The 25,906-nt window shown below is 45.8% G+C and overlaps 1 protein-coding gene across 1 annotated transcript; it reads right to left on the minus strand.

The window, feature by feature from the left end:
- Window positions 1-197: 197 nt before the first annotated feature.
- On the minus strand, window positions 198-12,777 carry CCDC167 (coiled-coil domain containing 167). The gene is made up of 4 exons (XM_056487563.1): window positions 12,701-12,777; window positions 5,453-5,547; window positions 3,088-3,140; window positions 198-1,015 (listed from the first exon to the last, which is right to left on the minus strand). Exons 1-4 carry the CDS (start codon window positions 12,737-12,739, stop codon window positions 912-914), a joined length of 291 nt encoding a protein of 96 aa, XP_056343538.1. The 5' UTR covers window positions 12,740-12,777; the 3' UTR covers window positions 198-911.
- Window positions 12,778-25,906: the final 13,129 nt, after the last annotated feature.

The raw sequence follows: 25,906 nt of genomic DNA on the forward strand, positions 1-25,906 counted from the left end.
GTACATTCCAGGCCACAACAAACCAGTAACCCACTGTTGAGTGCTCACCGACCAGGGGGTTAAATGCCTAATCTAGTCTAGGCTTACCATAGTGCAATGTGTGCCAGTAGGGAGACAGCAGGATTAGAATAAAGCAGTGGCTGAGAAACAGGACAGAACTAGGAAAAAAAACCCAACCAGATAAACATAACAGGAAATTAAAAGGTCAAATTATTTTATTTAAAGCTCTACAGAAGCATCTCTGGGGGTTGATAGTACATGGTCTTCTGCAAATGCTGATTCTCAAAGGCACAAAATGTCTACCAAGCTGTGATGCACTGGAGACACAGGCAGATCAGCTCACAGCCCAAGCACCCAGATCTTAATGTGAATGCTACCTGCTTGCAGAGATACCTACATCCCATCTGCTTCTGTGGACATAGGATTCCTTTGGTCCTGGAAGTCAGGGTGGAGAAGGAAGCATCTTTAGCTCAGTTCTGGGAACATAAAAAATCGCAGTACCTACAGATTATCATTTGAATCAAGAGCTTGGTCCCTTCAGTTTGTGACTCTCACAGGAGCCACCTGGTGTGGGCAGAAAGCACCTGTCTTTAATCACAAAGGTCCTTTTCAAAAGGCAGAATGTGTTGCCTTCCTGGATCAGGCTGGATGGTCCTGACTCTGTTTTGGCTAAGGTGGCACCACCTTGAGCTCTGCTTGACCTGATTTCCAAGCGCAAGTGTGCTGTGTTTTCTGGTTTGTCTCCTGTCAATTTGCAGAGAAAAATCTTCCCTACAACGAGGCTTGGAGACAGTAAACAAGAACAGTAATTTGAAATGCTGATCCTCACCCTTGGGGGAGGCACAATGGTGAGAAGAGGAAGAGCTCCTTGCAGGAGTCATTTGTTCAGCAGGGAGAATTCTTGAGTGCAATCACATCGTCCAGCAGGCGTAAATAAGAGCAATCAGCAATGCCATGGCCACAGCAAGGGCAGCGTTCTTGCGATTTTCCTTACGAAGCACACTTAGTTCTTTCTCTAGGAAACAAACAAACAAAAGACTTGCCTGTGAGGGTTCTTCATGTTGCAGCTACACCTCCTTTCAAAATTCTCTTAGAAGCACAAAGCTACCTTGGCCACAGGCAAAAAATTTGGGAGCAGTATGCAAAGCTGCCAATTATAGAATGCGCTGAATGGGAACTAACTACCAAAACTAGCAGGAACCCTTTCATTTGCTCTCATCCTGACACTTGTGGTAGCTGTGCTTGGGAATACTTAAGTGCCAAACCAGTTCCTGTTCGTAAATGACATTGCTGTAGGTCTCTACTAAGGACAATTGTGTCATTAGAATAATTGCTTGTTCCCTAAGAGAATGAAGGAGACAGGAGGGCAGATCTCTGCTGTCTTATAGATGTAACAGCCTGGTAGCTCTTTCTAGTGCTAAAATTTAAATACAACTGTGGCCACCTTTGCTGCAGAATCTGTGTTTTCTTACACCTCAGAAGGGTCAGTGTGGAAAAGGTCTGGACGCTCCTTCTGTTGGGGTCTGAAGCTTTTTAGAGATAGGTAAACAAGGGTGAAGGAAAGCAACCTAAGACAAACAGATGCAGAGAGAGGAAGACAGTGGCTACTTCAAGTATGGAGTCTTGCCGATCTCCAATTCTGTTTGGTTCCGTTTCCCAAAGATGAGAACCCCACTCTTGCTAGTTCTGTTCCACAAAACTTTGCTGGCTGGTACAGGCAAGCAGTGAGGCCTCCAGTCTTACACACTGCATGACCAAACAACACTAAGTGTTTGGTATAAAAGGTTGGATGTGAACTATCTCCAGAGACAGGCTGCTTTTACTGCCGATTTCATCTGCAGAGACTGCACAGCTTACTGCCTCTACAGTTTGCACAGGCAGCCTTCAGCAGTTCCCCAAGTGGTGTTGGTAATCAAAAGAGACTTTTAGCTGTTCTTTCTGCCCCATTCTTCACAGAGTACAAGCATTCTCATGCAACCATGGAGCAATCTGCTTGAATCTGCAAGACCACAAAGGAGGTGACAGGGTCACATAACCCCGTGCACAGCAGTGCCAGCTTGAACTGATGCTGACAATGTCATTGTCAGCAGCTGCAGTTCATGGCCTCAAGTGCATCAGCTGGAATAAGGAAAGATTTAATCAGGCCATAGCAGTGATGTCACCATTAGGTGAGGCTGTTGCTGTCTGAGCTGCTGTCAGACTGCTCTGACAAGCCAGCAGGGATGGCTGACTGCTGGCTGGTAAAAGGGTGGTAGCAATTTTCAGTCTGTCTCTGGTGGCAGGCCCTTAGGGAACAGCTTTCCATCTGTTCAAAGTAGCTGTTAGTCTTCTGGAAACAGTCCTCTAACATGAGTTATAATTACAAATTTAGAGGGTTGGCCATACCCCAGCTTTCAACCCGCTAGACCTGAAACAATACTTGTGCCTGTTTCCCTTGTGTGAGCTCTGCTACTTGCACAGCTGCAGAGTACTGCCAAGCAGGTAGCACACTGATCAATATCAAGAGCCTGAAGATGTGCAAAGCAGCACCTCTAGTAAGTGTGGTATCTCAGAGAGACTTTCATTCTGTCTACAGCAGGACCTGCATCAAGGAAAGACCCTGGCTCTCTAGAAGTGCAGGTAGCGCATCCATGTGAATCACTATGCTGAGTGGCCTCATAAATTGATGCAGTAAGAACCTCCCCCAAGGAAGGTATACTTTGCTTACACTCCAGATAGCAGTTGCCTTCTTGCCTAGCAAGCCTCTACTAGGAAGAAAAATGTTTGTGGGGAGGGATGTTAAAAGCTACTCAAGCCAATCTGTTAGCTATGACTATCTAAGGACTGGTAATTTGGGGGTATGTGGTGGGGACATTTTCTCCCCTTCATTAGCTGATGCTTGTTTTTTTCCCTATGGAAATACAGCTCAAGTAGGAGGATGCAGACTCCTATTATAATATGCTGACTACATTTCCATTAGTCTAGCTCCCTTTGGTTGAAGCTAAATTCAAAGGCAGAAGTCAGAGGTGGCAGGAGCTTGAAGACAAAGCTAAGCTGCAGCACTGATCCCATCCTGCCCAGAGGGACCATTTTTAATGAAGCTCTTACCATAGTTGTCAGCTTTGGTCATTAGTAAGTTTCGCTCTCTCTCCAGTGACTTTCTGTAATGAGAAGAGGAGTTCATTACCTGCGAGGCACAACACAGCCTATTTCTTTGCTTACATGATGGAAGAGAGACTGTCCCCACTGCTGGGGATATCTGCTCACAGGATAAACCCCTCACCCCTCCCTGTTGGAAGGGTGACAGTTTAGAAATACCCAGTTGTGCAAGAGAAGAGATGCAGCATTTTAGATTATTTTTTCCTTCCCCTAAATTACTTCCTGTTTCTCCTTTCAGAAGAGCAGTGTAGGCAAACAGCTAGAAAGGGCCCTTGGGTCAGTCCCCCTAGGTGAGGCAGGATGTTGTGACACAGCTACAGGATAGGGCAGTGTCCTTACATGTTCTCTGGAGGATCCTGCCCCTTCACCACATCAGGCTTAGTGCTGGAACAGTAATTCTTCTCACCATTTGAAGCTGGGACCCCTCTGTCAGAGGTATCCAATTTACAGAAATTGTGAACTCAAGAAACAAGCTCATTCCAAACCCAGTACTAATGAATTAATTAGACTGAAGACTCATAATAACAGTAAAGACTAAGGCCAACCCAATCCTTGCCTTAAACTCCACAAGATGATTAATTAATATGCAGCTTAAAATACAAACCCAAAATAAAATTCCTGAAAGCAGCAATGTTTCCATTATGGCAGTGAGGACACAGTCAGTCCTTTCAGACTGTGCACATAAATAAACATGCACTAACAAATTATCTCCTGGTTAAGAGAAGGCAGCAAGTGTAACAGAGTTTGTTGTTCCCCTTGGGGCACAGCAATAACAACCTGTAGGAGGAAAAAGATCTAAATCTATCTGTACAGCTAGTTAAATGCAAGGGAGTGCAAGAAAGCAAGCTACGTCAGGAGAGGAAAGGGCTCTTAAAGAAAACCAGGGAAAGGCAAGGTGGAAAGCAGCCAGGAAGAAGTGAGAAGACAGATTTACCAACATGACTGAAGCTGCTACTTAGAAATTTGCCTTGTGAAGAGAGTCAAGGGAAAAAGCTTTGAGAAGGAGACCTGAAGAGACCATGACAACTGAACTTCAAAGTGGAAAAGCAGAACTCCTCTTTGTGTGCTATGCACTGAATTGATAATTTTGATCACAGTACCTTCCTGCCAGGGTTTTTCAAAGGGTCTGGAATAGGACAATGGAAGCTGTGTTTCTATTTCCATAGCAGCTGTAAAATTCATAGAAGGCCCCAAGAATCACAATTCATAATTCTTTGCTCTAGGCCCTGTATTTCAGACAGCAACCATCATATATCACATCCTGTCAAGTTATCACAACTGTAGGTTTGGTGGTTGGCCACCTAACTACCAGATAAAGAACACATACAGTAAACAAGGAGAATTTAGGCCAGGAAAGGATTGTTGAGATGAGGAGCTACAGAGAAGAGGGACAGGAAGAGACAGGAACCTGTCTAAATATGGGTGAAGATATAAAACTCCAGTAAAGGAGGAGGGGGCAGTGCATAGGGGAGTTTAACAAAGCCTGATAAGTATCAGGGGATAAAGACATCACGACTGCTATGATCACTTCTAATGGGGTCACCAGCATCTTAAGGTCCACACCCAGGGCCTATGACAGCTTCCCCATCTTTTTTTGCTCAGAGCAGTAGGATCCTAGTGACTGAAAAAATGTCCTCAAGCAGACACATTTGAGAATCAGCTGAGAGATCTAAAATACCTTGCTTCACACTCAAGAGAAACAGCAGGTTCTGCCTGTGTCTGCTACAAAATCCAGGCCAAAGTCCCAGCTCCAGAAGCCAACAGTTGCTGCCTCTAGAGCAGCACATATTTCAGAGGAATTATCCCTCTTAACTTTCACAAGAAAAGCTAGTGTGTCAATGCATTTCTATATCCAGACACATTAGCAACACAGGCACAGATATTTTCCCTCAGCTGCTTCTGCAGCTGGATCCCAGCCTGGTTTGGCCCTCAGTAGTAGTTGCTGCACATCTCCCTGATTGAACCTGGGTGGCTTCTGCAAGGCTTGAGCAGCCCTGTGCAGAAAACCTTTCCCAGACTCACAGAGCAGATTCATAACAGGCCAGGAGCCAGATCTGCACATGAACTGGCAAGCTTCAGGCACTACAAGTCTGGTTGTAGCACAGGCTGTTAATAAGATATAGCTATATCTGTATCACTGTACTTCTCACAGAGGCAAGTTCCCCAAGAAAGTTCCAAGCTGTAGGAAGAGAGTCTTGTCATGGGGAAATCATACATTTCCACCCCTTTAAGAGTCCTTGCTCAGTCCTACTGCAGGATGACAGCTAAGCTGAAGTGCACACACACAGCTGTGAAAGGAGCTGGTCAGCAATACCTTCCTTCAGGGCTGAGCTTCTCCCTGCGCAGCTTAAGATCCACCTCTTCCATGCTCTGTCTGCAGCGTGCCAGCTTCTCCTCCAATCCATCAATCTGAAAAACACCACACCAGTCACCATCATTTCTTTTCCCAGCTTACAAGGATTCATTCCCACTCAGATAGTGGCAGCTCAGCCACTCTTTCTCCCCAAATCAAGGGAAGAACCCTAGATCTGTGCAGAGATCACAGCACAGAGAGGTCATCATCTCCCCATATTCTAGCCCAGACAATTGTACCATCATCATCCCAGACACAGCCAAACCAGCCCTGTCACTGCCTACTGAGTGGCTGGCCAGCATCCTTTTGCTAGAATCTGATCCTGTTCCAGCCTATTATAGTTTCTCTGCACGTGGGTCCACAAGCAAATGTGTGATCTAAGGTATCTTTATGCAATAGAGGATAAGGAGAGACACTGGCCTAAACCAAAGCCTGAAGGACAGGGTCTTGATTTAGCACTGTGAATGGATGCAGAAATCTACAAAGCACCCTCAGCTGTCTGGTTGGGTGAAGAGGGAACAAAGTGATACAGTCTTTTTTACCCAACTAAATCTACTACAGCAACAGGAGTCTGCAAATGTATGCTCAAAAAAGCATTCACCACTGCCTCCTTCAACCTGTACCAAGTGTTGGCAGGAACATGTTTCCATGCAGAAAAACACTGGTTATCTCCTTGTGTCTCTTCATCAAAGCATCTCAAGCATCTCAGCAGCCACCCCTGTGACTTCCTGTGGAGGGGAGTAACAACAGGGCTGATTTCCTTGTGTGCAAACAGACTGCCCAGGAGGGAATCCTACCATGGGCAACAATTCTGGGAATCATTCCTCTCTTCTACCTGGCAACCACAGTGTAGACATCTCGAGGAAAACTTTGTCTTTCAAACTTGCTTCCAGCATGAAAACAGTGGGTCTAATTAGACAATATGAACACAACAACTTAGCCTGAAAGAAAACAGCCTCGGTGCACTAAGGTGGCAATGACCTCTCTTTTGAGCTACTTAGTGCAGCACTCCTGCTGCGGCTGTTCCCCAGGGAAGGCAAGGCTGGCAGCACAGCCTCCCCGTGGTGGGACCTTCACACACCAGACGCTAAGAGGCACCACAGTCCTGGGTAAAGGTAGAATGAGCTGCCTGGACACCAGCCTCAGAGGCAGCCCAGAGCACAAACACACTCCTAAACTGTAATAAGGGAAACAAAATCAAAGGTAGTGATCCCTAATTATTGCTGCTTTGGGATCAGCCCTGTTCTGATCAGCTCCTGTTAATGAGCTCATTAACAATCTCACACCTTCTGCTCAGGAAAGGCAGGCAAGAATTATAACTAAGCAGAATGGGAGAGAAGAGGCTTTACATAAAGCAGTCCATGAAAAGAAGTTTAACCAATCAGGTAAATAGTTTGGAAGGAGCAGAGCTGGGCAGGGGGACACATATAACAAGACTTAAATAAATCTTTGATTTATCAGATAGCAATTTTCAAGTCCTGAGTTATTAGGCAACTCTGCCAGTGCTCAAAATGCCAAACTCCCTAGAGGCACATGCACAGCAGTTTCCTGAGCCCAAGGAGAGTACTAAGGCATATCACCTGATCCCAAAGCTCAGGGAATAGCACTTCTGTGTTTGGCAATGCTTGGGTTTGCCTGGATGAGGATCGTTGTCCTCCTCCATTTCCAGCTGTGCCAGTTAAGAATGTTAACTGCAGCTGCTCATTGCCATGTCATCCACTACAGCTCAGGCAGCATGATGCATTGCCCCAGTCTGCTTCAGGGCAAGAAAGGACTCCACCCAGGCCAGCTCTGACCACGCTTATCAGCAAGTTCATTTAATAGCACAGTGTGGTACAGCAAAGGTGGATTGTTGGTCCAGTCAAATTTAAGAATTACCATCTCCCTCACCAGTTCCTACCATTTGCAAATGGCTGTTTCTGCTCCCTTACATGTTGGAAACCCTTATGTGCACACACAGGAAAAGATGCTTCAGCATCAGTTACCTGGCTCCTCCTTAGCCAGTTAAATTATTACAGTGCACCATGGCTTCTCTGGAAATGCATTTAAAAATAATGTTAAATAATGTATTAATGAATTAATGAGAGCTTTAGTTAGTCAGTTGCCAACTACACCACTAAATTATCCATGCTACTGCACTCCAATCCTCTCCTCCACGCCTGCTCCTCCTGCTCAGCTGGCAGTTGCTCTCACTAGTATATTCCCTGCCCATCTTCCCTCATTTCATGAGACTTAACAAGTGTATATTCTGCCCAACTTCGTAAATCCTTTTACTTTCTGCTGACTAAAAATCTCCAGATTCCACATAATATTTTTAAAGTTTCAACTGGTTTTACTGCTCTTAAATCAAAACCCAAGTTTGGGTCCCCTGCTGGAGAGCAATAATTTGCTAATAAACCACATGCCCCAGAACTGCACCATCAGCTGTGCTGAGCTGGGGGCACAAGGGAAAGAAAGCAGGGAAGAAAAAAAAAAAAAAGCAAGGAAAGAGGAACAGATTGCTGAATGAACAAAATACTTTTCTTTCAGAATCTCACTACTTCTTTTCTTCTGGCTAGCCTGGGTTATAGGTGTTATAAGGAAGGACAAAAGTGGAGATTCACAGATGGTATGCATTCACTGTGCCTCAGTTCCCCCACTTATAAATTAAGACAATATAATCTGCCTCCTGAAGGCAGCTTATTTGAGTACAAAGCCTCAGACACCCACCCAAACTGTGAGCAGAATACTATCTTGATATGTCAATGCCATTGCCTTGCTTGGCATTTAGGATCTGCTCCTGCAAGCCAGAGTCTCTTGGCAACTCAGCCATCCAAGTAACTTCACTGAAGGACAAAAGAAAGAAACAGAAAATAAACACAGGAAAAAATAAGAGTAATGCCTGAAAACTACTGATTACTCTCTGGGCTGCTGAGGAAACTCCTAGTTTCAAACTCATAGTCTGTAAAATTGTAGCACAAGAAAATCTGTAGGGCTTTGCCATAATTCCCTACTACAGCTAGCTCTCCAGGAGAGCAATCCTAGAAGCAGGTGCTCACCTGAGCTTCCTGTGGATGGAAAGCTTTCCCTCCACTAAATAATACATGATGTTGGTACATACCTGGGCACACTGGAAGCCCACAGTAGAACAAAGAACCAAGCTTGCTTAGCTGAACTACCCTTGCACTTCACACTGCCTTATCTCTTTAGTGGCAACCTCAGCACAGTGCCTCCCAAGTTGCAAAGATGAACCCTTCCTCTTTAGCTCTCCTTTCCTTGAAGGGGAGCCTCTGGGACAGAGCTGAAATGCGGTAAGCAGAAAGCTCACATGACAGTTCCTCAGGTTCACACAGATGGCAGCAGTGACACAGGACTTCACTCACAGCAACTTCTTTAAGCAGTTCCAGTTAAAAAGAGGGAGTGAAACATGTGCTTCACATCCAGGCAGCAGACCTGGGCGCATAAAGCTGCCCTTCTGAAGCTCCTCAGGGGACACCCCAGAAAGTAAAGTCCCAGCAGCTTTAGATGCACACCGAGATCTAAGACCAGATGCCTCCTTTGCTCCACAGGTAGGACAAGGCATTCAGCTATTATTGCTGAATTCTGGCAACACTTGCTCATGATCTGGAAACCTTTTTAAACCAGAGAGACCTGGAATGGATTTCAATCCAAACGGACTTACATGCTTATTACAAATTCCATTTGTTGGGACCATCTTGGGCAGGGAGCCCAAAACGGCTCACATAAAGGCAGAGAGAAGTGAAAAAGAAGCAGCTTTGCTTACAGAATTGAGCTGGATCCCATTTAATACATTTTGTAGCAATTTAATGAAAGCTTTCTTTCCAGCAGAAAGGCTAAAAGCGCTTTTCAAGAACTGGCATCCACCCTCCGCTTTTATGAATTCTCTAATTAAGACACTGGCAGAGAGCCATATCACACATACGTCGACATCCAACAGCATTAGGTAATGAGGTTTTCATCTTCTGACCCTCATAAAACAGATCAAAGCCAACTGAAGAGGTGGGGGCAAAGAAAAAAACCTTCCCTGCACAGTCTTTACATGCCTTGTCATCTGCCAGCACACTTGAGCTGTTCCTTCACAGAAGAATTAATGGTTTCTGCATCCACAAATTTGGCTGGATTATTAAAATCAGTCCAGCAGAGAAAAATTTTGTTTAAATTCAAGCGCTAACTTGCTGTTCATGGACACGCTTCCATTTTCTCCATGCTCTTGGAATCATTTTGCATGCTGGAAAATAATTTCACAGATATTCCGCCTACAGCATGCTTGGAAATATTTACCAGACAAGCTATTCACAGCAAAGGATGATCCACCAGCAAAAATCTAAGATGTCTCCAGCAGAACAACTCTGTGTGTTGCTGAAGGAGGAAAGGCTGGATCCTACCTACACCTCCTTCCTTCAGCCTTGCAGGGACCACCTTGTTAGTCAGTGCATCCTGCCTAAGTCCAGAGCAGCAGCTTTGCAGGACTCCACACAGACCTGACCACAGAGCACATGAGCCAGATTTTTGAGAACTTCTGCAAGAACAGCTTTACTGAGTATGAACTGTGTCAGCCTTTCCCCTACTCTTTATGCTCTTTCACAGACACTGATCTGCCATTGCCCTGTCGGAAGCAGCAACACATGTAACAAATACTTTCTACAAACACACGCCTGACATTTTGCTGCCCAAGCACTGCCTTTAATTTTATGTACTTTTCTGCTTCTCCGATTTTTTTTTCAGTTCATGCTTGAGCCAACAGTATATTTTTAATGATTACAATTTCCTTTGGCAAGAAGTTTCACAGCAGGTTATGGGAAGAACCAACCCCTCCTGTTTGTTCTGAGCTTGTCAGCTGCTGGTTTCATTTGATAGCCCTAACTCTGTATTGACACTCTATGTTCACTCTTTGTTTAAAGCTACAAATAGCATGCAGAGGATGTGGACCTATACTGGATCCCTTTGACTCAAAGGTTTCCAGCTTAAAAGGACCTGGAATGCTTGGTAATTTCTTACACGGCTCTTCATACCTTTAGTGCTCTGTGTCACTCTCTTGAGTCAATTCCATTTTCACTATTTTGGTACAAAATGGACCAGACTTGCCAGTTTCATTTTCCTGATGAATTTTGTCAAGCAAGTCCTATGCAGTTAAGCATTGTCAATAGGGCTGCCTGTCAAAAGACTAGAGCTATATGAAAGAAGTGGCATGAATTTAAACCACCACAACATTATGGAGACCCATTTGTATTTATTTAAACCAGATCATATCAATTACATCTGCAATTTGTAAGTGCAAGCTAATCTGATAAGTGTCCATATAGAAAATTGCATTCATTTAGCATCATGACTTCAGTTAAACAAGCATGACCCTGCCTAGATGAGGCCTTTCAAAGCTAGTCATGCATCAGGTCATATTAAGACTAATTTGAAAAGTTTTCTTTACAGTCATAACAGCTCAGAAGGTAATACTGAATAGAGTAAGTTTAAATTATGAATCAAATATCTTGTCATGCATACTGAAACACAGCCCTCTTTCCTTTGGCTTAAAGGGAATTTTATTTTCTTCCTCCCTAACCTCTCTTCAGTAGTGTTCTCATCACTACAAATGGAAAGAATTTTATTTTGTAGCAATGTCTTTACACAAAGATTTTCACCTGTAATGCACAAAAAAGAGTAGCTCTACAATCCTTTCAAAACTAGTATGTTCCATCATGAAAACACAAAACCCCAAAATCTAATCTAAAGCTACTACAAATTCTCAAACACTTTGCAAGAATTTTCTGTGGCAGCTAAAATCAGTCCCTTTTCATGCTGTGAACAGCAGATCCCTAACAGGCTGAGCCATTTTGCCACCTCTCTTTTTGTAAGGTAGACCCTACATTCTCAACTCTTCTTGTCTGCCACCCCTCAAATCACAACCACCAAAAAAAAAAAGTCACTCTTCAATTCTCTCTGGTAGGCTCACCAAGGGAAGCCTGGACAGTCAGCACGCCCCTCTGGACTACCTTTGGTGGTTATATTTGAGTCAGAACTGTGTTTCTCTAATGAAAGCCTAACCAATGAAACACATCAGAAAACCATAAACCCAGCTCCCATTCCACACAACAGGATGAGAGGGGATCTCATCAATACATATAAATATCTTAAAGGTGGGTATGAAGAGATTGGTGCCAAACTCTTTTCAGGGGTGCCCAGTGACAGTATGAGGAGCAATGCCTGTAAACTAAAACACAGGAAGTTCCACCTCAATGTGAGGAAAAACTTTTTTACACAGAAGGTGGCAGACCACTGGAACGGGCTGCTCAGGCAGGCTGTGGGATTTCCCTCTCCGGAGACATTGAGAATCCACCTGGTCATGTTCCTGTGTGATCTGCTCTAGCTGACCCTGCCCTGGCAAGGGGATTGGATGAGATGATATCCAGAGATCTCTTCCAGCCCTAAGGATTCTGTGACACTCACCTTTAAGTTACTAGCTGATGACAGATATATGACACGCTCTGCCATTTCCCTGGCCCTTCCATTTTGGTTACCTTGGTCTGTTGTGCATGTGCTCACCTGACAAGACTTCAGAGCAGAGAGGTGACCAGTGAGATTCACTGAATGAATTGTGCCCCATTGCAGCCATTTGTGAGAAGCATTCAGGATTTGCTGTCCCCACAGTATCCAAACCCACACATTTGAACAGTGCAGGAGCCAGAAAGATATATGCTTCAGAGAGATCTTAACCAACACAACTCAGTTCATTAACAGAGATGCAAAGCTTCAACAGAGCTTACCAGCAGCCCTCCCGGCACCCAAAGAACCACAGAATGGGTAAGGCCTGAGGGGACCACAGTGGGTTATCTGCTTCAACCTGCCTGCCCAAGAGAAGTCATCCCCAAGCACAAGTGCAATCTCCAGTGAGGACAGAGACAAAACATCCAAGCACAACCATAAAAAGGCAGCTTTAGAAGGGAGGGACACTGTTAAAACCGAGCCTTTCCCCTTCTCCCCGCTGTGATTTACAGGCCCCTCACACGCCGGTTTATCACGGGGCTCCTCTCACGGAGCAGGAGCACACAACGGGCTGCTGGTCACGGCCCGCCGCAGCACCCCCACGGGCACACACAGCCCCACCGCCCCTCTCGGCACTGGCCAAGGGCTCGGCAGGAGCAAGCACACCACACGCCGGTGCAAGGACCGGCCCCAAGCCCCCCGCCAGCCCGGCCGCAGCCGCCCCCCCCTCACCTCCCGGGCCACGCTCGGCCCCGCTCGCCGCCTGCCCATGGTCCGGCCCCGCCCGGCCGCGCATGCGCAGGGCGCTCCGCCCCGGGCTGGGCGGGTGCCATGTCGGGGAGGGCGCTGCTGCCTGCCCCGCTGGGCCCGGGCCTGGCACCGCGCCCGGCTGCTCTGCGCCGTGCCGGGGTAAATGGGGATTTCTTTGGGCGTCAGGAGGAATTTCTTCACTGAAAGAGGTGTCTAATATTGGAACTGCCAGGGAGGTGGTGAAGTCACCATCCCTGGAGGTGTTCAGGAAAAGATAATGTGGATCACAGTGTCATGGTCTAATTGACATGGTGCTATTTCATCAGAGGTTGGACTCAGAGGTCTTTTCCAACCTAACTCATTCTGTGATTGTTTTATTCAGATTGTCCTTGGAGCTTCTTACTCAAACGCTGGTGTTATGTAAAGCAGCTGAGGAAAAGCTGTGTGATCTACCTGGAGATAGCACTTTGTGCAGGCAGCCAGTTCAGTGCGAGATGCTAATCATGATGTTACATATGCATGACAACGCTTGTTCTGACCAAGAAAGCTTTTTATGAAACACCGCTATCTTGTATTTAAAAAAAAAAAAAAAGAGAAAAAAAAAAAGGCAACACCACTGAAATGCATCTGTTTTCGGGGTAGGACATGGCTGCTACATGACAGAGAGCAGCAGCCCTATTTGCTGGCAAAAAGGAAAACTGGGCAGCAGGAACATTTATTAGACATACAGACTGAATTTTCATTTTGACTATCCTCTGCTGACTGAAATTTTGCTAGAATGGCAGGAGTGCAGATGTGTGTCACACAAGCAGTAATAATACTGATACCTAATTAGTGTGTTTAATTTTATTTCAAACACCCCCCCCTTCCTTCATTTTTACTGTGAGATGGCATATGTTGGTAACAGCATCACTCTCATTTTGTGTCTGGAGGAAAATGAGGGACAGCTGTACTCTTTTCTGCTTCCCAATGTGGTACTTGACTCTGTGCAAGAGTCTATACTTCTGAACTCAAAGGAGCCAGAACTCCCACCTCCAAGCTGAGACACTTTGATAACTGCTTTCCAAGCAGGAGCAGCTAGTCAGAAGGCAGTAAAGAAGCTGAGCAGGACCCAGCCACAGCATCAAGGGGAGGAAGAAAATGAAAAAGTGGGAGAATGTTATTTTTTCCCCTCTTAGACAGAAGACTTGATTAGTGAGTGTAAATACAATCTAAAAATGCATAGAGGTTTGAAGAAACCCATCTGTTATGGTTTACAATGGGCTGAAATAGCCATTAGTTCAACAGAAAGCATTTTCTCCTTCACAAAGGTGAGTATTGATTCAGGGGAGGACTGTCAATTCTCACATACCCTTCTGCACAGAGACAAACATATACCATTTTGTGGCCAGACGACTGTGACCTTTGCTGTCACGTCTCTTGGGAAGACAGAAAAGTAGAACTGGTTCTTCCCTCACAAGCAAGCCACCATTCCCACCATTGCAAGCAGCAGTTTTCAGTTTGTGTATTACTCCTCCTGGCACTCCTGAATCCATCAAGCTGATAACCTTTTTGCCTGTTACCTGATCTTGTGTCTCCTGGCTCTGCCCTCAGCTGACACCTTTTCTTCATCCATCCCTGTTATGTCTTCATTTCCTATGTAACATCATTCATGTCATCTGCATGCTAATGCAAGAAAGAAAAACTTTTTTTTCCTCTGCAAATTTATGGAATTTTTCTTCTTGAAACCTGAAGAACAGGAAGTTTTTCACATGCAAAGACATCAGCATCCATGTTTTAGAATATTCATGGACATGAGTATGAATTTGAACTACATATCAAGCAGCTGCTACTGTCAACATGCATATCTAGGCTGTAAATCAAAAGTTTTTAGCTTTGAGAGCAATCATATTGTAGAATACACCTCTTGCCTGAAAGGTGGGAGGAAAATAATGGAATAGTTTTTAGTAGGCTCTGGAATGGGATGGTCTAACAGAAAACCAAGGAAGGTAAGAGGAAGGTGCAGGATGTGATGACGTACAGGTGGATGCCAAATAACATATCCAGCAATGAGACTGGATTTGGTCCTGGTGAGACCCTGCTCAGTGTCTCTGATTATGCTGTCCATACTGCATCCCTGCAGCCAAAATGGGTGACAAAGTGGTGTTAGAAACTAAAAATACACAGCTATCAGCCTTAAAGGAATATTCAGGAGACGCTGCACCTACGTGTGCAGAGGCAGGGTCAGATACACTGATGGCACCCAAGCAGGTGTTGGCCACACCTCTGCTTTATACAGTGGGAATGCTGCCACCTCCTCAGCACCTGTACACTGCTCATTGACTGCTAGCAGGGAAGGTTTGCCTCCTCTCTGTAACCTAATTGAGCTTGTTGACTTATTCTCAGCACACATGGGGAGCAATTGATCAGCATTTTCTAGCAACCTTATGTATTTGAAGTTCATTATCATATGCCTCTTCTGTTTTCTTCCTGTTAGATTCAGTCCTCTTCATTCAATCCTATGCATTTTGCACCTTTAATACTGTTTGTTACCTTTCTCCAGTCCAAACCTAGACTAATCCTGTCTAACTTGGGTGTATTGAGAAAGCAAAAAAGATCTCCTTTGTCTTATAGGCAGTGTGCCCTACTAATGCAGCCAAGAAGGAAATTTGTCTTTTAATGCAAAACTTTCACAATGGCAATTCATATTTGGTTCACAGCCCTGTAACTCCTCAATATTTCCTCAGTGCTGAAGTCTAGATAGGTGTTAACCCATTTCTTTATTGGTGCGTTCAATTTCTTCCCCTTCTCAGTTCACTATTTTGCACCAGTTTTATAAAATTTTAGCTGGCTGAATGTGAGCTATTTCTCCAATTTGCCAAAATCTTTTTTCCCCTGTTGTGCCTTCTGTCTTGCTTGATCTTCCAGACTCGAGGCCAACCATGCAACTAAACATATTTTATTTGATTATCCAAGTCACTGGGGAAACCAGTTGATAGATGTGTTCTTTGTAAGTCCTCCTGATCTGATGACAAACTACTGATAACTAGCTTCAGAGTGCATACCTGTGACAAATATTGTTTCAAAAAGCCTTACTACACATCAGGATAGCCTTGCTGGGCTTGCTCTCTCTACTATTTCATTTACAGTGACAAAGAAAGCTAAACAGTTTGCATGTTTCGTTCTTGGTTTTTTCTCTGCTGGCTTTTTCATATTACCTGATTGTCTTTAAGTGATAACAAATTGATTATTTAATAATTTTTACACATTTATTGAGGAGGTGGGAAGGTAATGACTGAGGGATCAAAGTTTTCAGGAAGGTTTAGGGACATTTGGTAATTTTTATCAGGACAGTGCTGACTTTGAGGGTAATTTAATAGAACGGACATTAAGTCTTCACTAGTAATTAAGTCTTTACTAGTAAATTAAGCAACATCAGGAAACATTCCTAGAATACAAACTCAGTCATCAGATTTAAGTGTCAGCTTACCTCTGGCATGATTTTATTTGGTCCTACTAGGACTGTCCCAGACAATTTCCAGGCATGATTTGGGAGTTATAGGCAGAGAACCATTCCCAATGGACTATTCAATGAGGTCATGGTTTCAGAGGTGAAGAGAGTTTAATAATATGGATGTGAGCCATTTAGTGCTAGTTTACAGGATGTATCTAGGACAATGTTCCTGGGCACTCCTGATTTACTACCTTCCTCCCTCTTTTTGCATTCTCCATCTGCAAGATTCACTGTGCTTTGTGAGGACAAATGAATCAGTCTTCTGACAAGTCTGAGAGGAAGCTGAGGTCAGATGTCTCACTTTATTGATGTGAGGCAGTATCTGACCCAATCTTCACAGCAATGAAGTAGCTGGGCTAGACTGAACCAGGGACCTGACCTCTTGTGCTTGGGGAGCAGCCCTTTGTGTCCCACCACATCCTTCCCCAGCTTCTTAGGTAATGTCTCAATGGACCATGAGGCAGGAGGGTTCCTTCCAGGAGCCTTCTGAGAACAGGTGTCCCCCAGCATAGTGAGTGTCCAGCTCTAGCCCAATGCTGTGTCTCCTCTCCTCTCTCAGCCCTGCTGTACCACATGCAGCTGGCCACTGGGAGCATGGAAGGAAGGAAATCACTGTACTGTGCCAGTGGAGAAGCCTCTGCAGGGAAAAGCAGGGGTGAGAGCAGGCAGGGTGAGCTGGCCTCTGTCTGTATACTTGCACCTGTGAAGAGATGGAGGGAAGCATCTTGATGGGAATCCCCAGGAATGGGGAATCCCTGGGATGTGATGACTCCTAACACATTGGAATAAGTAGAAGATTTCTCTGGGGTAGAGATTGTATGTTGACCTCCTGGGGGTAACAAAAACTAAGTGCAAATGAGGCAGACAACAAGCTGAGAGGTGCCATGAGCTACAACCGGGCTTAATTATTCCCCCACTTCCCTCTTGTAGGACCAACATATAAATTCCCTGCCTTCTCCCCAAGCTCTATAAGCAGGGATAAAATTGCCTCTTTGCAATGATGACCAGGGAACAAAAATTCCAGTACAGACATGTCTGCTCCTTCCAGCAAAGATAGTAGAATTAAATGCCACCAGGGAGCAGAAGAGGAACAAAAAGCACTGTCAGATTTCAGATGTCTGAAAGATGCTCCTGTAATGCGGGGTGTTTTTTTCCTCTGGGAAGATAAATATTGAGAATCCAATGGACTGCATCTTCAGTTTGTGTGCATCATGTTCTCTGCTTCCACCTTGATGGGCTTCACACAGATTCTGGGAACAGCTTGAGATGATAGAATTAATTAAATGAAATTAATCAAAACAACCTAGCGGAGACAAAACTGGCATCGGTGAAATGCAGAGTTGGACCAAGAAGGGATTCTGTAGTTCAGGCTAATGCCTGCCCTCATCAATGGATTCTGTTTGGATGAAAGCCCATGTCACATACAGCTTGGTCAAACGTGAGGGGCTCTGAGGAGCTGTGTGCCTCGTGCAAGATCGCGTCTGCCCAGGCAGTGCAGTAATTGTGGTGGGAACAGATGGAGTCCCGCTCTTCACAGAGCCGGGCACAGCTCTGTGTAATCGCAGATCTTGCTTGGATGCTGAGTGAAGCTGAACGCCAAATCGAGCTGTGTTAATGCAGAGGAAGCAGGAGGACTGGAGCAATGGCTTTTAGAGATGTGATCTAAGAGGGTTCCATGGGTCCAGTGGGTGTGTCCCACTCTGCAGACCTGGAAACAGAGGCACAGATTTGCCCAAACGGATTACTGAAATTGCAGATTCCCTTCTCCTTTTGTCTCTGCCCATTTCCCTAGCACATGTTAGCCCAAATGTTCTTATGCCAGGTACCAGTTTGGAGGCATTCTTTTGGGCCTGTCCTAGTCATTTTTGTTCTACGCTTTATGAAAGTATTGCTGTCCTCCCCAAACCACACTGCATCATTTTGAGGATCTAAGAAATTGTGTGGGCATGGTTTCTATCTATGGATAAGGGTGCAGTTACAAGAAAAAAAAATCTGAGTGTGAAGTGGTCAGATATATTGTGGGGATGGATCCCTTATAAATATCTGAGAACACAGAGAGAGACCCAAGCAGCTTTATGAAGTGCTGTGTTATTGGGGCCACAACCCTGTGCCTGAGTTTATTCTGCAGCCAGCAGAGGTGCATCCATCACAGAGACGGGCAGCGTGATACAGAGGCAGTGCAGGGTCCTGCTGGTTGCCTGGGAAGTCACAGGGAGCTGTGTATTTCTGAATCAGAGCATAGCTGAGTAGAACAGTGTGCCCTCCTTTTAACATTTCCCAAGTGTCAGAGGAGGGAAAACGTGGCCATCACAGCTTCCCCAGACAAGTTTGCTTCTGATGTGCTTGAGGGATCTTGAAGAGTCTCTTGAGGAGAGCCCACTGGGTTCTTCTGCCGGTTAAAAATTGGGTAACTTGGCTTTATAGCAATGTTTTTTAACTTGGGGTCCCTCAGCTATTTTCAGAACCTGAGCCCTTTCTTGGAGATTTATACCCTTGAATAGGCTCCAGGAAACCAGAAGGTACTTACTTGGCAAATAGGCTGCAGAGATTTAGGGTGGCAAGATTGGTCTGGTGATGCAGAGCTCACACACTGCATTTGTGGTCCTGTGCTGGGTGTCTGGTTTCTTGCTCAGTCATCTGGTGCACAGTGTCTCCATTCCTGCCCTTGTCACCCCATTCTCACCTGCTCTACTTCCTTGCCTGTCTCTTAGGAGATAAGGGGTGGGTGGCAAATTCTCTTCTGTTTCCATTCTGACTTTTCTACTCACTTTATGTGTGGCATTCCCCCATTTCCTTGTCCCAGGGGCATTAAGATCTCTGGATTTACTTGACAGTGCTGTAAAAGGCATGAGGAAGCTGAATCACATCTGTTTGTCAAAAGCACCATACTCTCTATCCAGATCCCATGGGGAACTTGTCCTACAAGGTTCCAGGTGCTGTTAGAGTTGTGAAGTGTTCAAGGATTCTGTAGTCTTGCTGACAGAGGCAGGAGAAACCAAATCTGTACCTCTTCCCATACTGTCTCTTCTGTCATGTGGCAGAGAGGCTGCTGAGTACCATGGCCGATCCTAACAGAGCTGTCAGTTGTTGTGAGAAAGGACAGCCATGTAAATGTATTCCCAGGCTCATGCACCTTGCTGTGCAGTCAGAGTCAGTCCATCCTCATCTGCAGGGACAGCGAGGGACTTGTCCTCCAAAGTGTCTTGTGGTTTTCTGGACAGCGAGATGTTTTTTGAAAAGAAAGTGCCTAATATTTATGCTAAGCACTGTCCTTCCCAGTCCCCTCCTGCTTCAAAACCTCTCTTGTTCCTCCTGGTGGTCATCAGGCCCTGGACTCCTAGGAGAACATGGGCTGACCCTTTGCCTCTCTTTTTCACTGGGGTCATGGGACAGAGGCTTGTAAGGACAGGGGGTGCTTCAGACTATCTGAGGAGGGAGAAGAGAGGAGTTTGCTCCTACACGAAGATGTCTGCAAATGGGAGGTGACAGCCCTGTGCATCCCTGCATGCTCTTGTCTTGTTTAGGTAGAAAGAGAGAAATTAGATCCTTCCAGGTCTTTGCTGAGCTCCAAGGGAACGTGCAGCTCCCTGCCTCTGATCAAGAGGTTAGTAGGGAGTCTGAAAATAGCATTATTTCTCATGCTATCATTTCTGCCTTCTCAAATAACTTACTGGGTGATTAGTGGAGACAAATGCTCCTGAAATGGGAACCTGGCAAGAAATCTGAATGCCCCCAAGTCTGAGATGACCAAAGAGCTGAAATCAGACAGACAGACACGCACACATCATTAGCTGCTAGCCTGCATGTGAAATCAATTGCAATTTCCAGAGCTGGGGTCCAGCTGGCGCCCTAATGAAGACTTCCTCTTGTTCTTGCAAACAGACAATAAAAAACAAGTGTGATACACCCCCAGCTTCCCCAGTCATTTCTGTTATATAAGTAGTCTGGGTCTTGATCAGTGTTTCTTTAATTATCTCTGTGCACCCACATAAATATACTGTGTGTGTGTTCACACAAAATCCATCTATTTATCCACCCCACAAACCATTTTGCTGGGAGACAGCATGGTGTCCTGAATTTTTTATGGCCCTGCTTCGGTTGGAAACAATCCAAAGGTCAAACACTGTGCTGTATCTCCAGTCACCTTGTCAGTCAGCACCGAGCATGGGTCTCTGATACTTTCTGAATCTCTGGATCACCCACAGGGCACTAAATTACAGCTATTACACTGCAATTCGCTGTACAATTTTATTCTTTGATACACTACCTGCCTTTGTCTGTCTGCATAGCAGTGAGAGCAGTATGCATTATTTACCAGGCTAAGTACACTGCTGCTGCTACTGAGGGAAAAAAAAAAAAAAAGAGAACAGGAACAGGCTTGAAATATAAAAAGATGGCACAAATACAGCTTCCTGGGAAATGGTTTCACAGTTATGTAAAACTTTCTGAAATTTCATAGTGCCTTTTGCTCCCTTCACAGAGGTGTCTGTGGCCACCCAAAGTTCTTTAGGAGGAGCAGAGGTTCTAAGGCAATGGGAAGTCCAGTCTGGCCAGTGTCCTGGCTTCAGGAGGACCCCATGGCAAGTGCTGTGCCTGATGGGGAAGAATAATGAAAAGCACATAGTGAGGAGAGCAGGTTGCTACTTCTGTCCTCATGGGATATTCCAGGTCCTTGAGTTGCCCTGTATTTCTTCTGTTTTGGTCAGAAATCCTTCTGGGCACTAAGAAGCCATTCCTATGTTATTTCAGTTATGTTCCAGTTTTTCTTCAACTTAGCCATGGTTTGTATTCCCTCCAGGTTGTCCCTCTGAACCTTGAACTTACTGGGGCAGGCATCTGGGGAATAAAATCAGTTTCAGAAGATTTCCATGTAGTGCAGGGATCATAAAAGAGGTGCTTCCTCTACTTTGACAGCCTGAGAAAATCAGTTTTGCTGCCCTGCATTGGCTGCTGTATCCTTCGGGCTTCATTCCAGGGCAAGAGTCTGTCTGCCAGGCAGCCTTTGGAACGTGCCTTCGTGGAGCTGGCTGGGGGATGCTGCCCCTGGCTGGCCTGCTGAGAGCAGCTCCAGGCTTCCCTGTAGTTTAAACAGCTGGTGGAGGTGGCAAGGCAGAGTCAGGCTGGCCAAATCCTCACAGGAGGGCAAGAGTGAATGGCAGAGCCAAGGCCAGCCCAGAAAGGGTGAGCCTGGACACAGGAAGGTTTGCTGTTTCCACCTGGTGAGAAGAGATGGGATGTGCATGGTGACACACTTGTTTCTCTTCTTCCCTGCAGATGTTCCCTTCATTTCCCCCTCTTCAGCTGGCAGTTGTGTCACTACACAGAGCAACGGTCAGACATCACCCTATCCATCAGGTTGTGAGTACACTGGGTGCTAATCCTGGAGGGAGAGTGAAAGCAGCTCTGCACAAGCCACCTGAAGGAAGAACTGAGTGGGGTCATGCACTCAGACCAGCTCCTGGTCTTTTATTTGTTGAGATAAGCTGCAGACAGGGTGCTTTTAAATCTAGTCTGTGGTCAGGAGTTTGCTTACTGTTTGAATGTCTTGAGGCAGATTTGGAGGGGAGAGAGAGCTGGGACTCTGATTAGTGAAGAGCTGTTGAAACAGCATCATCTTATATTGTGGCAGTCACTGTTCTGATTGTTTCCACTCTCCCCAGTGACTGGAGCCTTATTCACTTTCTTTCTATCTGCTTTCCATCTCACCTGGTCCCATTATTGCTCAGCAATACAAAGTAGATTGCAGGTTGCTTTCTCTGTTTGGCCCCCAAAGCAGTCCTTACAGGAGATGTGTTTCTGATTGAAATTCCCCCTGTCAATTGCTGCAGGGGTGGTTCCTACACATCATGAAGACACTTCTTCTGAAATTGCTAGCAAGAGATGGCTGTGTTTCCGTGAGGCTCAGGATCCCACTTCTTTCCTTTTCCTGGCAATGCAGTACTGTCCTCATTTTAGAGATGCTTTGCACCCCCTTCAGCTTTTGCAGGCTCCTAAAGTGGGAGCATCAAAGCAGCCCATGGAGGAATGTCCCCAACCCTCTCCTTTCAAGAAGCAAGACTGCAGGCAGGGGCACCCTAGATAGGTGTCTTCCTGAAATCGGTGCTGAGAGCTGAGTGTTTTCCCTTTCCCTGCTGAGAGAAACCGGTTCTGGGTGAACCCCAAAGACAAAACCACAAAACTTCTGAAACACAAAGCTTCAATTGTCTTCCTGTCCTGTGTGGGGAGCTGGGGCTCTGGTCACCAGTTGTGGGCTGTGCTGGGCAATGCTGCCCTCCCTTGGGCCTGAACTGTTCTGACTATGGGAACAGGAATTGAACCCACACTTGGATGAGATACTTAAAGTTCCCCTGCTGGGACCCTATTCTGGCCAGCCTCTCAGCATTTGTTCCATGTTAACAGTCTAGTCTTTAGCCCAATCAAAGTGTGTTCAGTTGTGGGAATTCCTAGGACACCAGGTGAACCTGTGCATACAGGTTAAACACAGTGTGAAGTTTGGATGGGGTCCTGTCAACAAGCTGTGCTAGAAGAATGCAGGAGCATCCTTTTTGTTGCTGGTTCTGGAGGCTACTCTGGCAGAATGATGTGGATATAGTCCAAGAGACTTTTTAGCTCAGCTGGGAGGTGGTTCAGGAACAGTTTGATATGTTCCTGCCTCGTTTCAAGGGTGACACTTCAACCATCAGGATGCTGGTGTGAAAAGGGACTTCCCTTTGCTGTGATGTTTTCCTTCTGGGCACAGCAGAGGTTGTGGTTGTGTGAAGCAGACTAATAACCTTATTACCTTCTCCTCTCAGACTGTCTGTCTGATGAATGTAAAGAAGTGAAACATCAGCATCATTTTCTCTGTCTGGTTCTTCATCTGACATTATCTGCTCATGTCTCAGACCTGAGAAAAGCTTTAAGTGTCCAAAAGCTTATCTGTCTTTTCCAGTTAGAGCAGCTGGAAAACTGATTCTCCAGCCTCACTTATTAGGGATAAAGCAGCTGTCCTGGGCGGGCTGATTCCTCTCCCAGGAAAAATATGGCACCTTCATTCTCTTCTGATGGCTCTGAACCTGGGCAGCTTGCACATCGAGATGAGGCCAGATGCAGCTGTTTGTGCTGCTCCAGGTTGTGTCTCACAGCCATGGCCTTGGCTGTGAATGTGGCATTGGCAGGCAGGAGGGAGACCAGGGCATGGGGGATAGAGGCCACAGCACAAGGTTTGCATTTTCTTTTCTGATTTAGAATTTGAACTGTGTGTGGCACATGCAGGTGGGATTTGAATGCTTTTTGATAACTTTACAAAAGGACTTCACTGTTCCTAGATATCACAACCAGGGAAGAGAAGAAAATTAACCAAACTTCTTAGTTCCAGCCTCCAATGTGCAGTCCTTAAAATGACATCAAACATGTTGCTTCAGAGGTACTGTCAGGGTTTGGAAGAGGATGAAGAAGTGTCATGAAACAGAGCAAGAAATCTGCAGGGGAAACAAGTAGACAGACAAAGCTGTTTTGTATACCAGCTGCTGCTAAGACTGACAAACATGGCTTAGCCACATTTTGCTCCCAGGTAGAGAGGACTTTGGTGTTTTCCACACATGTTCATCCCTGCAGTTTAACTCAAGAAGGCAGTCCTTTCTCTCAGCTGACATGCAGCCCAGCAAACACCATGCCTTACTGACCTCACTCACACTGGCAGATGCTCTTTTGAAGGCTTTATGGATAAACTGTTCTGTATCTTACTGGATCATGTTGAAATCTTGGCCTGGAACATCAGTCTCTGATGTATTAAGATTGATGTAAATTCCTTTAAAGAAGGGCCCATGCTTGGACTGAAGATGTTGAAGTACCATGAAAATGTGAGGTCCCAAAGCACTCACGACACTTTGTTTCTGTGTTGTGACTTGCTTCCCATATGGGGAAATTTGAAGATGGGGGTCATGTGGTTCCCTCACTGAAATAAACATGATGATCCTCTGCTTCACATTTTAGACTCTGAAGGTCTCTGCCAGCAGCAGAGCTTTTAGAGGGCTAGAAATAAGGAGCCTGGGAAGAGATCCCGTTTCTCCTGGAATTTCCCACATGCATTTCCTATGCTTCCCATGGGAGTGTGCTGAAGGCAGCACTTTCCTGTGCAGGCAATCCTGACTTCGGGCAGCCCTGGCAGCTGACAGCTTTGTTCAAGAGCTCTGTGTCCACTGGTAACCCAGTGTATGGGCAAGAAAGAGACAGTGTGATAGAAAATCCAGCTTTTGGCAGCCCTAACTCTGTGTTGAGCCTGGCTGCTGTTCCCTGACTGTCCTGAGGGACTGTGGGGAACAGTGGAGAGTGCAGGTGACCTGATGTCAGAGTGAAAGAGAGGGACAGGGGCAGCAGTGGCTGTGAACCCCTTAGCTCTGTGCTTCCTCACCACGGGGGCAGAGGATTCCTGTAGAACAGAGAGTGCTGCAGAGCCTGGATGCAGGAGTCCCTAAAACCCAGTGCCAGGTGCCTGGAAGAGCCTAGGGTTTGGCTGGACCTTTTGTGTCCTTGTCTCTGCTGAGGGAAATGCTTTGGCATATGAAGACAGCGGGTACACCAGCTAAGACCCATTCAATGAACTGCATTGAGGCAATGCTCCTTCCAACTTCAAAAATGCTCAACAAGAGACCTGGCTTTTAAATTAGCAAGAACAGTGTTTTTATGACTTCTCTCTCAGTCCCTGAATGGCTGCCAGCCATGAAAGCAGCAGGGACCCCAGGCTGTCATTTGAAAGCCCCGACAATGGCAAAGTGGTAACAGAAACACTCTGGATGAGCTTGTTGGAGAAACCCTCAGAGCAATTCAGTTCAGAGACTGGTATTAGCTAATTTCTGCTTTCCTGTGCCCTTTATTAGGAGCCTGGAAGCAGACACCTCACCCCTTTGAAATGTCTCCTGACTCTCCCCCTCTAGTCTCCATCTCCTGTCACCAGCAGCCCAGGCACCTCCAGGGAAGTGAACAGAAAAGCTGTGCATGTCAGATCTACAGGCTTGGATAGAGAGCAGACACCAGGAGCTGGTAGCAGTTTGGTTCAGAGGTTAATATTCCATACGGGAGCGCTCCAGGAACACAATGTGCACAATACCTGCTATGAAAGAAAAATTTACTCAGCAGGATGGTAGTTCCAGTTCACAAGGAGCCAACCCCTCATTAATTTTGTGCTGTGTATAAAATAAAGCTGTTAATGATATTTAGTCCTTCTTTTGCACCTTCCCTTTGAGGAGCTTGAAAGCATTTTGCTGGCACTAATTAGTAATGGGTTGCAACTCTTTGGGAAAACACAGCAAAAACTTAATCTTTTATACCTGGGGAAATTGAGGAAGAAGGACAAGGCATTTCCTGCACAAGCCAAGGAGAGCACAAAGCAGCAGGTAACTAGGTTGGAGACACAGTGGCAGGGGAGAGGTGGGTCTGTATCTGTGTGTGTGTAAAACAACCAGCCCTGTTTGCTCAGAGCAGGCCAGTGTGGGAACACAGGACAGACAGCACAGAGCAGTCTGCAGCCATCACCTGAGACAGCTGTCCCAAGGTTTGCAGGAGCAGCTTGCAGGACTGTAGGAAATCCTGACCCTTGCTGTCTGCCTCTCAGCTTGAACTGCAGTAGCTCCGTCTGCCCTGCTCTGGCAGAAAAATGGAAGCAGAAATGAGTGAAACTGTTCTGTCTGTTGAAAGACAGGCTGAACTGAGTACCT

This window comes from Oenanthe melanoleuca, chromosome 3 (assembly GCF_029582105.1).
Source record: "Oenanthe melanoleuca isolate GR-GAL-2019-014 chromosome 3, OMel1.0, whole genome shotgun sequence".
Classification (NCBI taxonomy): Eukaryota; Metazoa; Chordata; class Aves; order Passeriformes; family Muscicapidae; genus Oenanthe; species Oenanthe melanoleuca.

Bases quoted from the DNA above. Each gene is read 5' to 3' on its own strand.
- CCDC167 (XM_056487563.1), bottom strand. From the start codon at position 12,739: ATGGGCAGGCGGCGAGCGGGGCCGAGCGTGGCCCGGGAG. The intron at 5,548-12,700 runs GTGAGGGGGGGG...GGTGTTTTTCAG, and splicing joins GGCCGAGCGTGGCCCGGGAG to ATTGATGGATTGGAGGAGAA. The intron at 1,016-3,087 runs GTAAGAGCTTCA...TTTGTTTCCTAG, and splicing joins GACCAAAGCTGACAACTATG to AGAAAGAACTAAGTGTGCTT.